This window comes from Pan paniscus, chromosome 4 (genome assembly GCF_029289425.2).
Source record: "Pan paniscus chromosome 4, NHGRI_mPanPan1-v2.0_pri, whole genome shotgun sequence".
Taxonomy (NCBI): domain Eukaryota; kingdom Metazoa; phylum Chordata; class Mammalia; order Primates; family Hominidae; genus Pan; species Pan paniscus.
The window spans coordinates 155496486-155511214 of record NC_073253.2 but is presented as its reverse complement, the minus strand read 5'-3'; the positions used below and the strand labels follow the sequence as shown (position 1 = coordinate 155511214).

The 14729-nt window shown below is 44.9% G+C and overlaps 1 protein-coding gene across 2 annotated transcripts in view; it reads left to right on the top strand.

Annotated features, from left to right (window-relative positions):
- Positions 1-11660: 11660 nt before the first annotated feature.
- CCNJL (cyclin J like) overlaps positions 11661-14729 on the top strand; it is a 62252-nt gene continuing 59183 nt past the window's right edge. The window contains exons 1-2 of one of the 2 annotated variants that reach the window (XM_034960906.3): positions 11661-13270; positions 13662-13776. In XM_034960906.3, coding sequence (XP_034816797.1) covers positions 13014-13270; positions 13662-13776 — 372 coding nt within the window. In that variant the 5' untranslated portion in view covers positions 11661-13013. The remainder of the gene's footprint in view (positions 13271-13661; positions 13777-14729) is intronic. The other variant, XM_003819004.6, reaches the window with a different exon arrangement.

Here is a 14729-nt window from a genome sequence, read left to right as displayed (position 1 = left end):
GTGACAAATTCCCCTGGAACAGGCAATAGTCACTAATGGCTTAATGGAGGAGACGGTGCTCAGCTGGGATTTAACAGTTAGGTAAAGTTTTTCCATACGAAATTTAGGATGTGGTAACATTCCCAGCAAAAGCAATAGTATTAGCAAAAATATCTGAGGAACCAGAAATATTCATTTTGACAGGGAGCAACAGGCGATAAGATTGGGCAAGCAGGAAGGGAGACCAATGACTGCTGAGGGGGCTGGAATCTGGTTTATGGACTGCTCAAAACTGCACTGTAGGGAAGCTGGTGTTAGCAATGCCCATTAACAATTGGGGCATGGAACAATCAAAAATGGAGAGACTAGTTAACAGACTGCTGTACTAGGCAGTAACTGTTTCTTAAAATGAGCTCTTAACTCAGAGCCAACATGCCCAATTTCTAGCTCAAGAACTAAAATCATAGGATGCCAGAGCTAGGAGGAAGCTCAGAGGTCTAACCACCTCTGCCCCCACTGACAGATGGGGAAGCTGTGATCTGAGAGATGTCACTTGCCCACGGCCACAGAGCAAGCTAGGGCAGAGGCAGTCCTGGAACCCAGTTCCCATGAGCACACACACCAAGTACCTTGGAAGCATATACCCTTGCAAAGGGAGAAAAGGTTTGGCTGCTCGTATTCTATAGTGTAGGTCATAAAAGCCCAACACAAAATTTAAAGACAGCAGGAAAAACGTGTGTAACAAATTCACTTTTAATGCATAACTAATTCTTCCTTTAGCAAAACTCTAAGACACCAACAGAAAGATTGGTAAAGGACAGTTTGTAGAAGAAGAAATACATATGACAGATATTCACATTCAGAAAACACTAGTCTTGCTGGAGAGCAAAGAAATGTGAACTACAGTGATATATTCAATTTCATAATCAATTTGAGGAAACACTGATTCTAAATATATATTTATTATAGATAGATGATAGATAGATAGATGATAGATAGATAGATAGATAGATAGATAGATAGATAGACAGTTTTTTGTGTGTGTTTTTGTGTTTTTGCTTTTTGTTTTTGTTTTTTGGAGACCGAGTTTTGCTCTTGTTGCCCAGGCTGGAGTACAATGGCACGATTTCAGCTCACTGCAACTTTCACCTCCTGGGTTCAAGCAATTCTCCTGCCTCAGCCTCATGAGTAGCTGGGATTACAGGTGCCCGCCACCATGCCTGGCTAATTTTTGTATTTTTAATAGAGACAGCGTTTCACTATGTTGGCCAGGCTGGTCTAGAACTCCTGACCTCAGGTGATCCGCCTGCCTTGGCCTCCCAAAGTGCTGGGATTACAGGCATGAGCCACCACACCTGGCCAGATAGATAGATTTAACAATGACTTAGTCTTGGTGAGAATCCACTTTTTAACATTGTTGATGAGGATGTGTTTTAGTATAGCTTTCCTGGAGGTCAATTCATAATCTATTTCAGAAGTCTTAAAACTATTCATACCCTTTGTATAAGTCAAGTTTCTCTAGAGAACCAGAACCAGTAGAAGACGAATGGATTGATGGATTATAAGGAATTGATTAATATGTTCATGGAGGCTGACAAGTCCCAAGATCTGTAGTTGGCAAGCTGGAGACCCATGAGGTCTGAGGGTGTAGTTCCAGCCCAAGCCCACAGGCCTGAGCACCAGAAGAGTCTTGGGGATAGTCCCCGTCGGAATGCAGGTGAGCTTGAAACCCAAGAAGAGCCAATGTTTCAATCTGAGTCCAAAGGTGGGAAAAATCAATGTCCCAACTCAAAGACAGACAGAAAAAGAAATTCTCTTTTACTCAGCCTTTTTATTTTATTCAGGTCTTCAACTGACTAGATGAAGCCCACCACACTGGGGAGGGCAGTCAGCTTCCCTCAGTCCACCAATTCAAATATGACTGTAGAAACCCCCACAGACATACCCAGATCAGCGTTTAACTAATTATGTGGGCACCCCCTGGCCCAGTCAAGTGGGGGCACAAAATTAACTGTCACACCTTTTGTCACAACAATTTCACTTCTAGGAGTGTATCCTCAGGATATTGGAGAAGCATAAAGAAAGGATGTTTTTAGGATTTTTATCTCAGTGTTGTTTACAATGCACAGAGAAAAGCCAGAAACAGCATGAGTTGCCAATAGCTCTTAGTCATATTTAAAATACCTAAAATGAAAGACTGGTTAAATAAATGAATTGCCTATATGATAGAATATTATGTAGCTAGTAAAAATATTTTTGAGCCAGGCATGGTGGCTCACACCCATATTTCCAGCTACTTAAGAGGCTGAGGTGGGAGGTTTGCTAGAGGCCAGGAGTTCAAGACCAGCTTGGGCAACATAGTGAGACACTGCTTCTAAACAAACAAACAAATTTTTGAGGGACTTTTTTTTTTCTTTTTGAGATGGAGTCTCGCTCTGTTGCCCAGGCTGGAGTGCAGTGTCACGATCTCAGCTCACTGCAACCTCCGCCTCCCGGGTTCAAGCAATTCTCTTGCCTTGGCCTCCCGAGTACCTGGGACTACAGGCACCTGCCACCACACCCAGCTAATTTTTGTATGTTTTTAGTAAAGACGGGGTTTCACCATATTGGCCAGGCTGGTCTCAAGCTCCTGACCTTGTGATCCACCCGCCTCAGCCTCCCAAAGGGCTGGGATTACAGTCGTGAGCCACCGCGCCTGGCCTTGAGGGACATTTTTATTATTTTATTTTTTTTTAATTTTTTTTGAGATGGAGTGTTGCTCTGTCTCCCAGGCTGGAGTGCAGTAGCGCAATCTCGGCTCACTGCGCCCCCCGTCTGCCTGCCTGTTTCAAGCGATTCCTCTGCCTCAGCCTCCCAAGTAGCTGGGACTACAGGTGCGCTGTGTAACCACGCCCGGCTAATTTTTGTAGCTTTAGTAGAGATGGGGTTTCACCATATTGGCCAGGCTGGTCTCAAGCTCCTGACCTTGTGATCCACCCGCCTCAGCCTCCCAAGGTGCTGGGATTACAGGCGTGAGCCACCGCGCCCAGCCGAGGGACATTTTTAAAGGTATCTCATGAAAAATGCTCGTGAGATCATTTTGGGCTTAGAAGTAGCAGGCTAGGAAACTATGTATGCATACAATTACAACTTAATGATTACACAGTAATTTTGGCTCGCACTTATTCAACACCCTTTATATACCAGGCATCATATCATTTGACCTTCATATAACCCCATAAAGGCAGTACTATTATTATCCCCATTTTGGAAAGAAGGAATCTGGGGTTAGCTAACTTGCTTGAGATCATTAACTAGAAAAAAATCAAAGCCAACATTGAAGTCTGGGGCAGTCTTAGAGCCTTAGCTGTAATACTGAGCTGGTGGAAGCAGGCTGGGTTGGGAAAAGAGGGAAGAGGGCAATACATCAAAAATGTCCTTAGAGACGTGATTAAGTTCCCACATCTAAGTAAATGGGAACTTCACCCTTTAGGTGCTCAGAGCTAAAACCTGGGGTCATCTGATTTCTTTCTCTTACACCTCACATCTAGTCCATCAGCAGATCCTATAGGCTCCTGTTTCTAACTATGCTCAGGATCTGGCCCCTCCTCACTCCCTTCACCTCTTCCCCCTACCCAAGCCAGCCCCATCTCTCAGCTGGATTATTACAGTAGGCTCTGACCTGGTCTGCCTTCCTTCACCCCCACTGCCTATGTGCCTGGCCAAAGACCATTCCATCAATATCACAGTGGTTACCTGCTGGTAGGGGGCAGGGTTGGGGGAGGTGTTGTTCAGGATCTTAATAATATATATATTTTTTGAGACGGAGTCTCACTCTGTCGCCCAGGCTGGAGTGCAGTGGCACCATCTCGGCTCCACACCCAACTAATTTTTTTGTTGTATTTTTTTAGTGGAGACAGGGTTTCACCACGTTGGCAAGGCTGGTCTTGAACTACTGATCTACCTGTCTCTGCCTCCCAAAGTGCTGGGATTACAGGCGTGAGCCACCACGCCCGGCCAGGATCTTAATAATATTTTAATCGTGCTTTAATAGTGGTACAAGGAGAATGATACTTGCGTAATCAAGAAATTTTTTCATAGATTTCCCAACCCTTCTCCACCCCAAGCCTGAGTCCCCTCAGCTGAGCGGCTGCGACCGTAATCCTTGGCTCTTGAACTTTGGGTCTTTGCAGCCCTGGAAGCTATGGAAGCCCCTCATAGAAGGTGGCTTTGTGGCATCCAGGTGGCCCAAGGAAAGCAGCACCCTGCTGCTGGCAGTGAGGAACTTCTAGGCATGAGGGTCCCCCGGCAGGCTTGTCTGGTCACCTTTCACTGTCCAGTCTCAGTCTCCTTCCTGTTTATTGTCTGTTGGAGGAGCAGGGCTGGCAGGCTCAGGGGGGTTGAAGTTAATGGTGCCTTTTATTTCCTCCTCCTGGAGTCTGGAAAGCTCTTATCCCATTGTTCCCTGCAGAATCCCTGTCAGGCTGGAGGGCTCCTATCACACACCTATGCCAGGGTTCCCAAGCCAGGGCTGATGTGGTGTGTCACCCACATGGTGGAAAAAAAAGAGAGAGAGAGAAAGAAAGAAAGAGAGAGAGAGAAAGAAAGAAAGAAAGAGAGAGAGGGAGGGAGAGAAAGAGAGGAGGGAAGGAAGGAAGGAAAGAAGGAAGGAAGGAAGGGACAGAGGGAGGGAGGGAAGAAAGAAAGAGAGAGAGAAAGAAAGAGAGAGAGAGGGAGGGAGGGAGAGAAAGAGAGGAGAGAAGGAAGGAAAGAAGGAAGGAAGGGATGGAGGGAGGGAGGGAAGAAAGAAAGAAAAAGAAAGAAAGAAGGAAAGAAAGAAAGAAAGAAAAGAAAGAAAGAAAGAAAGAAAGAAAGAAAGAAAGGAAGAAAGAAAGAAAAAGAAAAGAAAAGAAAGAGGCAAAGTCAAGCCAGTATTTTAAAATCAGGAAATATCTCAATTTCCTCTTTCTTTTGAAGTCAAAGAATCTGGCAATAGTGGGCACCAATTCCCAAGCTTTCACAATTTGAGGGTATGCAGAAGGGGCTCCCCACCCTGGATGCAGCACGCACCCACTGGTCAACCACAGTCCTCATCGCTCCACACTGCTTCCTGGCACTGTGGCTGGTGTGGACATTGACTGTCAAACTCAGGCTGTTTTTTCCTCGTAAAGAGGAATACTTCTCTCCCTCCAAGTTTCTTCCAAAGGTTGGGGAGTGGGGGAAGTTAGACCAGGAAGGCCGTAAGTCATCTTCTCGTTATGTTGTCTTCCTGACCCTCTTATCCCCCCAGATTGTGTCCTCTGGGATCGAATCCCACCCCCCTCCTTTCACAGAAGGAGAAACTGAGGCCCATGGAAGGAAGGCTACTCACTCAAGCCTCACCATGTGTTCACAGAGCTTGCTTCAGGCTCCAAAGAGCAATGTCATCGGAAGGTTCTAGCCTGCTCTGTTATTATTATGGATGACAAAATAATATTAGAGAGCAATTTATACCTCATGATTCTTCATGTCATACAACAGTCCTTTAAGGAAAGAGTAGTTTTCTCATTTTACTAATATGAACAAGGAGGTCCAAAGAGCATAAGTGGCCCATAGAGGGTCACACACTTTCTAGATCTCATTTGAAAAATGAGGACAGTAACTCCTGACCAGTCTGAAGTCTGGGCCAGGTGATTCCCATAGGTCCCCGTTAGCTCCACTATCCATGTTATCCATCGTTTGTTTATTTATTTATTATTTATTTATTGAGACAGGGTCTTGCTCTGTTGCTTGGGCTGCACTGCAGTGGAGAGATCGGGGCTTACTGCAGCCACGATCTCCCCACCTCCACCTCCCAAGTAGCTGGCACTAACAGGCTCGCACACCACCACACCTGGCTAAATTAAAAAACAAAAAAAAACTGTAGAAACGGTCTCACTATGTTTCCTAGGCTCGTCTTAAGCTACTGGACTCAGGTGATCCTCCCACCTCAGCCTCCCAACGTACTGGGATTCCAGACTTGAGTCACTGTGCCTGACCTGTTGTTTATTATTTCAGTAAACCTATATTGACGACGTCCTTTGCTGCAGGCACTGGGCTAGATGTTGGGGATACAAATACGGAAAAGATACAGGTCTTGTCTTCGAGGAACCTGAAGTGTGTGGGGTAGACAGATGCAGGTGTGGGAGAACAGAAAGAAAGGCAATGGATAATTATTTGGGAAGTAGGGAAGCCTGCTCTCAGTGATTGCTTGGACATGTGTCACAGTGCTGGCATACACTAAGCATGCCACAAATGATAAATTTTCTCATATTTATCCACAAAAATACATTACTAGCAAGGGGGAAAACTTTGCCACATGGATTGCTCACAAAGGGGATGGGTGACTTCAGGTTAAAAACAACATGGGCTGGGCGAGGTGACCCTTGCTTGTAGTCCCAGCTACTCAGAAGGCTGAGGCAGGAGGATTCCTTGTTGAACCCAGGAGTTCTAGGCCGCAGTGAGCTATGATCATACCACTGCACTCCAGCCTGGATGACAGAGAAAAACTCCATCTCTTAAAACAAAAGAGAAAGAGAGAATATCTTTGGAAGGAAACATAAATGAATTTCTTCTGGGATGGCAGTCAGGTGGGACAGAGTGGGAGCAGTGTGAGATAGTTTTTGGACAGTTTATGGAGCCCTCTCTCAACTCGTTGTGAGTTCTTTTTAAAAATTTTTTATTGAGATATTTTTAAAATATGCTATTTAATGTCATTTTCAGCAAAGAAAAATTCAAAATGCAAAGTATTAGCAAGAGTTTTTATCATTTATATTATGCAATGCCAGTTTTAAATGCAAAAATAAGAACACAGCTCACATGCAAAATCACTGAAATTACACAAATTCTATTTTGTAGCCTGAACACGCATATATATTTCATTCTTTCCGTAATGGTGAAAACACTCCACAAAATTAAGTTAACTATTTTTATTTCACTCTTGATACATGCACATCCAATCAACACTCTCTACCTTAGGCATAATACCAATGAGTAAGGAAGAGCTGAAGGAAGAGGAACTATGGGTTGCCCCATTTTTCCCTTTCTATTTATGTCATAATACATGGTTGCCTAACACAGGGACACAACACCCCTAAGAAAGCATATGATAGGGTTCCCCGGTCATTCATGTTTCCTAGAATACTATCGCCTTCTGTTATGGATTGAATGGTGTACCTCCACAAAAGATAAGTTGAAGTCTTAACCCTCAGTAGCTCACAATGTGACCTTATTAGGAAATAGGTTCATTGCAGATGTCATTAGTTCAGATGACATCATATTGAGTAGGGTGGGCCCTTAGTCCAATATGACCGGTGTCCTTGTAAGAAGACATGGCCCGGCATGGTGGCTCACGCCTGTAATTCCAGCACTTTGGGAGGCCAAGGTGGGTAGATCACCTGAGGTCAGGAGTTCAACACCAGCCTGGTCAACATGGTGAAACCCTGTCTCTACTAAAAATAAAAAAATTAGCCAGGCATGGTGGTGCGTGCCTGTAATCCCAGCTACTGGGGAGGCTGAGGCAGGAGAATTGCTTGAACCCTGGAGGCAGAGGTTGCAGTGAGCCGAGATTGTGCTACTGCACTCCAGCCTGGCAACAGAGTGAGACTCCATCTCAAAAAAAAAAACAAAAAAAGAAGAAGAAAAAGAAGACTACGTGAAGAGAAAGAGAAGAAGCCCGTGTGAAGACACAGGCAGGGTCTGGAGTGCTGTAGCTACAAGCCAAGGAAGAACAAGGGACTCCAGTTGTAATACCTGGCCACCCCCAAAAACCAGGAAGAGGAAAAAAGAAATTTTCCTTAGAGTTTTCAGAGGGAGTGTGGCCCTACTGATGCCCTGATTTGGGACTTCTAGTACTCAGAATCGTGAGAGAGGAAAGTTCTCTTGTTTCAAGCCATCCCATTGTTGTACTTTGTTATGGCAGCCCCAGAAACTGATAACACCTTCTTTCCGTGTTCCAAAGCAAGTTCTCGTTCAAATAGAAAGCACAGCCTCTCAGGTACTCCCCCCGCCCCATGCCCACTGGTACACATGATCCACTGACCTTCTGCTCCCTTTGAATGTCACCAAACTCCATGCATCGCAGGTCCACTGGAATTCTATGCTCATGAGGCATGGGATATAGTACATGCAAACAGAGAGAACGGAACAGCAGACACTTATCAAGTGTCTCCTCTGCTCCCTGCATGCTTCACTGTCCTGAAGGACTTCATTTACAAAACACAGGTTCAACGATAAAATTTTCTATATGGATGGAGCTGGCCCTGGGTGAGAGGGAGGTTTATTTTTCACTTATTCCTTCTGTGCCTTTTTAAATTTAAAAAAGTAATGTGGACCAGCTTTATGAATGTCCTAGGCTTTGAGTTCTGTTTGCAAAATGCTGCTTTTTTATTCTTCCTGCCTTGTTCTCAGACCTAGTCTGCCGACTCATATCTCAAGAACTTGTAGTCAAGGATCATAAAGGATTTGGCAAATGTTCTCTTGACTAAGTAGAGCACATGACTGAAAATCGTTTAAAGGCATTTGATTGGTTTTTGGTTAAAGATCAAAGTGATAATAAGGCAGATGTCTTCCGTCTGTCTCTATAAACTGAGCCAGGCTTCATGCTTTTGGTCCTGAATGGAGCAGTGCCAACCATTAACACCATGAGGAAACACTACTCAAAGTATATGCCTCAACTTCCCCTGGACTGCTGAGTATTTGAGGAATTTATATGCTTGACCCTGTCAGGATATTCACTGCAGTATGGTTACATGGAAGCAAATATTCACTGCAATGTGGTTATATGGAAGCAGAAGGCTAGAAATGTATGGACATTCCCAGGCTAAATGTCCATACATCATGATGGATCCATACTATGGAACTAAGGGATGCCATGCAGTTCTTTGGGCACTGCCATGAAACAACAAAACAGAAAACAGTAAGGCACACAAGGATGTGTAGAGTATGCTACCTTTCATGTAAAAGGAGAAAAAGGCATGAATGTCTACATTGGTGAATGCATAAATCACTTCCGAAGGAAACATAAGACTCTGGTTATCATTGGGGAGGAGGAGAACAAGGCCTGGGACCAGAGGGAGAACGTGTACATTTTTCCATGTTTGAGAGTTTGTATCATATGAAAAGCAAAAGGAAAGTTCAGTGCAAACTGGGCAGTTGATAATATCACAGTGAAAATATTAGATCAATTTGTCCTCTAAGGAAGATTGAAAAGGGCAGATTTTTTTTTTTAGGGATATATAAGAAAGCTGAAGATAAGTAGAATGCACTTGCTCTAAATCTGTTGTTCCCCACCTGTGAGCTTCAGAGGTTGAGGGTGGAGGGATGGTAACTGACTCATGGTAAGCACTTAATGAAAGTTTAGTTTTTGAATGGCTTAATGAATGCTTCTTCTTGTCTTGGTTGGGGGTGGATGGGAGAAGTGATTCCAGTTGCATTGGTACTTCCTGCTGCCCGGCACAGGAAGCCTTCTCTGCTAAGGGCACCTGTGGACAGTGACTCAGCACAAAACCATCTGTTTATTGGTGCAATGTATATTTACTCTTCAGAAATACTGAGAAAATGAGGGACTCTGGAGAATGATACACAAAGGGGTGTGGAATGAGTATGCTTAGAATCCTACTGAAATAGCCCCTGGAGAAAAGCCCAAAGCTTCTGCTTTCCCTCTTAGTTATCCAAACTCCTGATAATTGATAGCTGAAGTTTAGGAAAAGGGCAGTACATATTAGTGAATAATAAAGGCCTATCTTCTTTCAATGTACCCAGCATAGAAAGACTGGGAAATAAATAATACTGCTATGAAAAACAAAACAAAACAACAATGCTGTTCATTGTTGTTGAATGGAAGAACCCTCTAGTACATATTGATATGTCATGTGATTATTTTAAAGTAACATTCACTCTTTTTTTCTGGTTATGAAATAATGCATATTTCTTGTTGAAAATTTAGAAAATACAGAAATATTAGGAAAAAAGGTAAATTAAAATTTACCGTAATCCTACCACTCTGATTACACAGTTAATATTTTTGCATATATGTGTGTGCATGAATGTAGTTTAACTGGGATCGTACTCTAACCTTTTTTTGTTTTTATTCATCCCCTTAAAGACAGCTTATTCTTTCTCTTGTTTTTGTTTTTGTTTTCAGAGGCAGTGTCTCGCTCTGTTGCCCAGGCTGGAGTGCAGTGGCACAATCACGGCTCACTGCTGCCTCAAACTTTGGTGCTCAAGTGATTCTTCTATTTCAGCTTTCCGAGCAGCTAAGACTACAGGTGTATACCACCACACCTGGCTAGTGTGTGTGTGTGTGTGTGTGTGTGTGTGTGTGTGTGTGTGTGTTGGGGGGCGGGGGCAGGATCTTGCTATGTTGCCCAAGCTGGTCTTGAACTCCTGGCCTCATGCAATTCTCCCACCTCAGCCTCCCAGTGTGCTAGGATTACAGGGATGAGCCACCATGCCCAGCCCAGTTTATCCTTTTTATTTAATAAATTATAAACATTTTCTCCAATTCATTATGCATCCTTTAAAAAATGCTTTTAAGAGACAAATAATTATTAAACCAGTTCCCTGTTCTAATGGTTCACTATGATGAAAAAGCATTTTTGATGAAACACCTTTGAAATAAATCTGCTTTTTTTAAAAGAATAAATTTCTACAGGTGGAAGAGTTGGATCAAATAATACAGTTTAAAATGTTTTGATTTATGTTGTCTTTCAGAAAGATGGTATTAATTTATATTCCCAACAACACTGCGTATTTACCAAAATTCCTTAACAAAAAAGTACCCCACTATTTTTTTAAAAAAAGCTTTTAATTTGCATGCTAGGGAGTATGAGCATTTTAAAAATAACATCTATCCATATGAATTCCTTCTCTGACGGCATACCTACTCATGTCTTGCATCCATTTCTGCACGTAGGGTGTTAATGTTTTACATACCGATTTATCAGAGGTCTAGAAAGTAGCATCAACCTTTTGTCACATTTGTTAAAAATATTTTCTCAAATTTGTCGTTTGCCTTTTTGGCAATGATAATTGATGTATCTAGATCCTGCATATTTATTCAAATTTGTCTACTCACCTTGCCTTTGGTTTCTTCCCATGTCTTAGTATCTAGGCCTTCCCCTCCGTATAATTCGTGTATGTTTTCTTCTTATCCTCTTATGATTTGCTTGTTTGTAGTTCTCTGAGTTCTTATATTTATTTTGGTGATATTTAAACAAGTCCTTAGTTTTACTTTTTTCCCCCAACCTAACTTATTAAATAATTTAGCCATTTATACTTGTCCCAACAAAGTGAAATGCCACATTTATCATACAGTGAATTTTTAAATATATTAAATTTTCCTAGACTTTCAGTTATTCCACTGATGCTTAATCCATCCATTCTTGTGTGAACACTACACTGTTTTAACTATAGTGTTGCAATATGCTTTAAGATTTGATAATACAGGTCTGTCCCCCCAGTTTTTTTGTTCGTTTGTTTGTTGAGACGGAGTTTCGCTCTTGTTGCCCAAGCTGGAGTGCAGTGGCACGATCTCGGCTCACTGCAACCTCTGCCTCCCCGATGCAAGTGATTCTCTGGCCTCAGCCTACCAAGTAGCTGGGATTACAGGCGTGCACCACCACACTCGGCTAATTTTTTGTATTTTTAGTAGAAACAGGGTTTCACCATGTTAGCCAGTTTGGTCTCAAACTCCTGACCTCAGGTGATCTGCCTGCCCTTAGCCTCCCAAAGTGTTGGGATTACAGGCGTGAGCCACCGCGCCCCGCCATCCCCCCATTTTTAAAATATAAATTTCTTAGCTTTTCTCGCAGATATTCTCCCATTTGAATGTTAGAAAACATGTTAAGTGCCCCCTCCTCCAATCTACCCACAACCATTAAAATTTTATTAAATAGAGTAATTTGGGTTAAGTTGGTGTTTGTGCCTCTATTCCTTCAAGCCTTCTTTATTATGTTTCAACCTTTGTAATGTCTTCATTAAGAGCCTGCACATTTATTCAGTTTATTTTTAGGTATCTTACACTTTTAAAATGGTTCTTTTTGTTTGTTTTACATTAAAACTGCTCTTCAAGGTCCAATTGAAGCTTATCAAAGCTGATTTAACTTTTTTTTTCCCCAGGTGTGTCTTTATGTGCAGGAAAGCAGTCAGAAACTAAAGGCTCTTCAGTCACAGTTGTTTACTGAGTGTTCACTTAATACCTGGTGTAGTGATTATCCCTTTACACGCATTATCTCCTTTAATTTTCAGCAGGTTGGTTTAACTTTTATTTCCATTTTACACACGAGGCTCTGAGTTTGAGGAACTTGACAAAAATCACCCAGTTGGTAAGTGGATTTGATTCCAAATTTGTGAATCTCCAAAACTATCACAAAAATCAATCAGCCAAGAAGGATAGCCCAATGCTATGCCATCAGATGGGCTGACTCAAAAGAATGACTTTCCAAAAGCAAGCAATTGAATTAAAAAGACAATGTTTTCCATCCACCGGACCCGGCAAAAAAGACTGGTTTTCCTCCAATGTGAGGCGTAGAGAAATATTCTGCAGGAGCACAATAATACCAGTGACTTAGGCTCCTTTAGAATTAGGGACTCGTGGGTGAACAAGGGTGGTTTTTCTGCAGCTTTCACTGGAATTGTCCGTTTGGAAATCTACCTCCCCATGGCAGGGCAGGTTTCAAAGAAGAGGAGAACAAACAAAAAACAAAAACAGGAAAAAAAAAAGAGAGAGAGAAAGAAAAACAGGTGGAACCGACGTAAGGATGGCTAGAGCAGTGCGCACGGAAGGCAGAACTTTCTGGGGGCGTCCTGTCCGCACGTTTCACGCGTGGTGCGCGCAGGTGGCGCCGCGGTCCCTTTGCTCCCTGCGCAAGCCGGAGGGGTGCCCAGAAGGCTACCACTAGCCTCAGCGAAGGTGAGAGAGAAGCTTTCCGCCGAAGCGAGGGAGGAGGGCGGGCAGGAAGCGGAGCCAGAGCTGGCAAAGAAAGGCTCCAATTCCCAGCCCCCCGCCCCGCGGGGCGCGGGGGCGCCGGCAGCGCATGCGCGAGGCCCGGCCCCCAATTCCCCCAGCGAGGGAGGGAGGCCCCCGGCGGCCGGGAGCCTGCGAGCCGCGGCGGGACCCGAGCGCACGCAGGGGCGCGGCGACGGCCGGGGCTAGTCGGGCTGCGGAGGCGGCCGTCGGGAGTGCGGAGCGCCTCGGACGAGGGTCCAACCGCCGGCAGGCACCAGAGGGCACGGCTGGCTCGGCACTGGGAGGGGCCCGGCGCTCGCAGCCCCCCACGCCCAGAGAGGATGCGTGAGTTTCGCCCCGGCTCGAGGGCAGGATGTGGGAGCAGGACAAAGGCTGGGCGGCGGGGGAGGAGTTGGGGACGGCGAGCCTGTGGCCGCCGCCAGAGCCCCAGCCTCGAGCGAGCTAGCGGAGTTGACAACTTTCTCTGCAACTTTTGCAAAAGGGAAGATAAAAATTCTGCAAGTTGTTGCACAGCTCCATATCGCCCCGTGTCCGGCGAGCAGAGGGGAGGGGGCACCGCAGCCTTCCGCGGACCAGAGGCGACCGCCAGCTCCTCTGAGCGGCGCAGGAGGGGGCGCCCGCCGGGGCCCGGGGCCAGGGGCGAGGGAGGATAGGGACACCGGGGGTCGGAGCCCGGGGTACGCTCTGGCCGCTGAAGTTGCCCGTGTCCACGCAGGGTGCGCCCTGAGAGCCGGGTAGCCTCGGATAGCGGCGCTGCGTACGCGATGATGGATGAGCCGTGGTGGGAAGGGCGCGTCGCCTCGGACGTCCACTGCACCCTGCGCGAGAAGGTCAGTCCCTCCCTGCCCTTGTCACTCTCAAGACTGGGTACAGTCTCCTTCGGTCTCGACTTCGTGTTCTCAGGTCGCCTGCGTGGGAACTCAGAACTCCCGGGTGCCTTTTTTTCCTCTTACCCTTTACCTTTTCCCGGAGTGTCTGAGCGGAATTGTGGGGCGGGGGTTAGAGACTGGAGATGGGAGAGATTGAAGTTGGTTTTTCTGATAAGGAGCTCAGAACTCTGGGCCAACTAGTCAGAGACAGCCACTGTACCTCTAAGGCAGTGTTTCGTATAGTATTGCCACCCTAGGTTATTTTAAACCGTACGTGAAGGGGTCTTTAAAAAATATTGTGTATTCATTCTAATGTGTAATTTAAGAATGTGTATATATCTAGCAAGCTCTGCATTTGCGATTTTCCATTTATTGTAATAATGATGTCGCAGTTTATTTTAAAACAAATTCAAGTAAAAGTAGTGACTCTATATAAAGATAAGTGGTAGTACAGGGAATACATGGTTATGGCCAAATACATGTATCTATGTGTATCTCTAGAATGGGACCAAATGAAATTTAAGGAACACCTGTATAATTGAAAGAGGCTGCAAAACAGGGAGGCTGAGGGAAGAAAACAAAAACTCCCCTGCCGGTTTGCCTCCTGTGGCAGAAGGTGGGTGGGAGCAGCTGAAATGTGATCCCTGCACACCCCTCCCCTCAAGGAGAGAAGGGCTGAGGGGCATTGGGAAGGTGGAAGAGTCCAGGTGGGCTGGAGGCATGGCCTGTGTGTCTTGCCTCCAGTCCCTGGGCTGAGATTGGCAAGGGGTGGCTTGGGGAACAGGTGTGAAGTAGTGAATGGATTGGTTTCCTAGGGCTGCCGTTACAAAGGACCACACAAACTGGAGGGCTTAAAGCAACAGAAATTTATTTCAGCTGTGGAAGCTGAAGATCCCAGATCAAGGTGTTAGCAG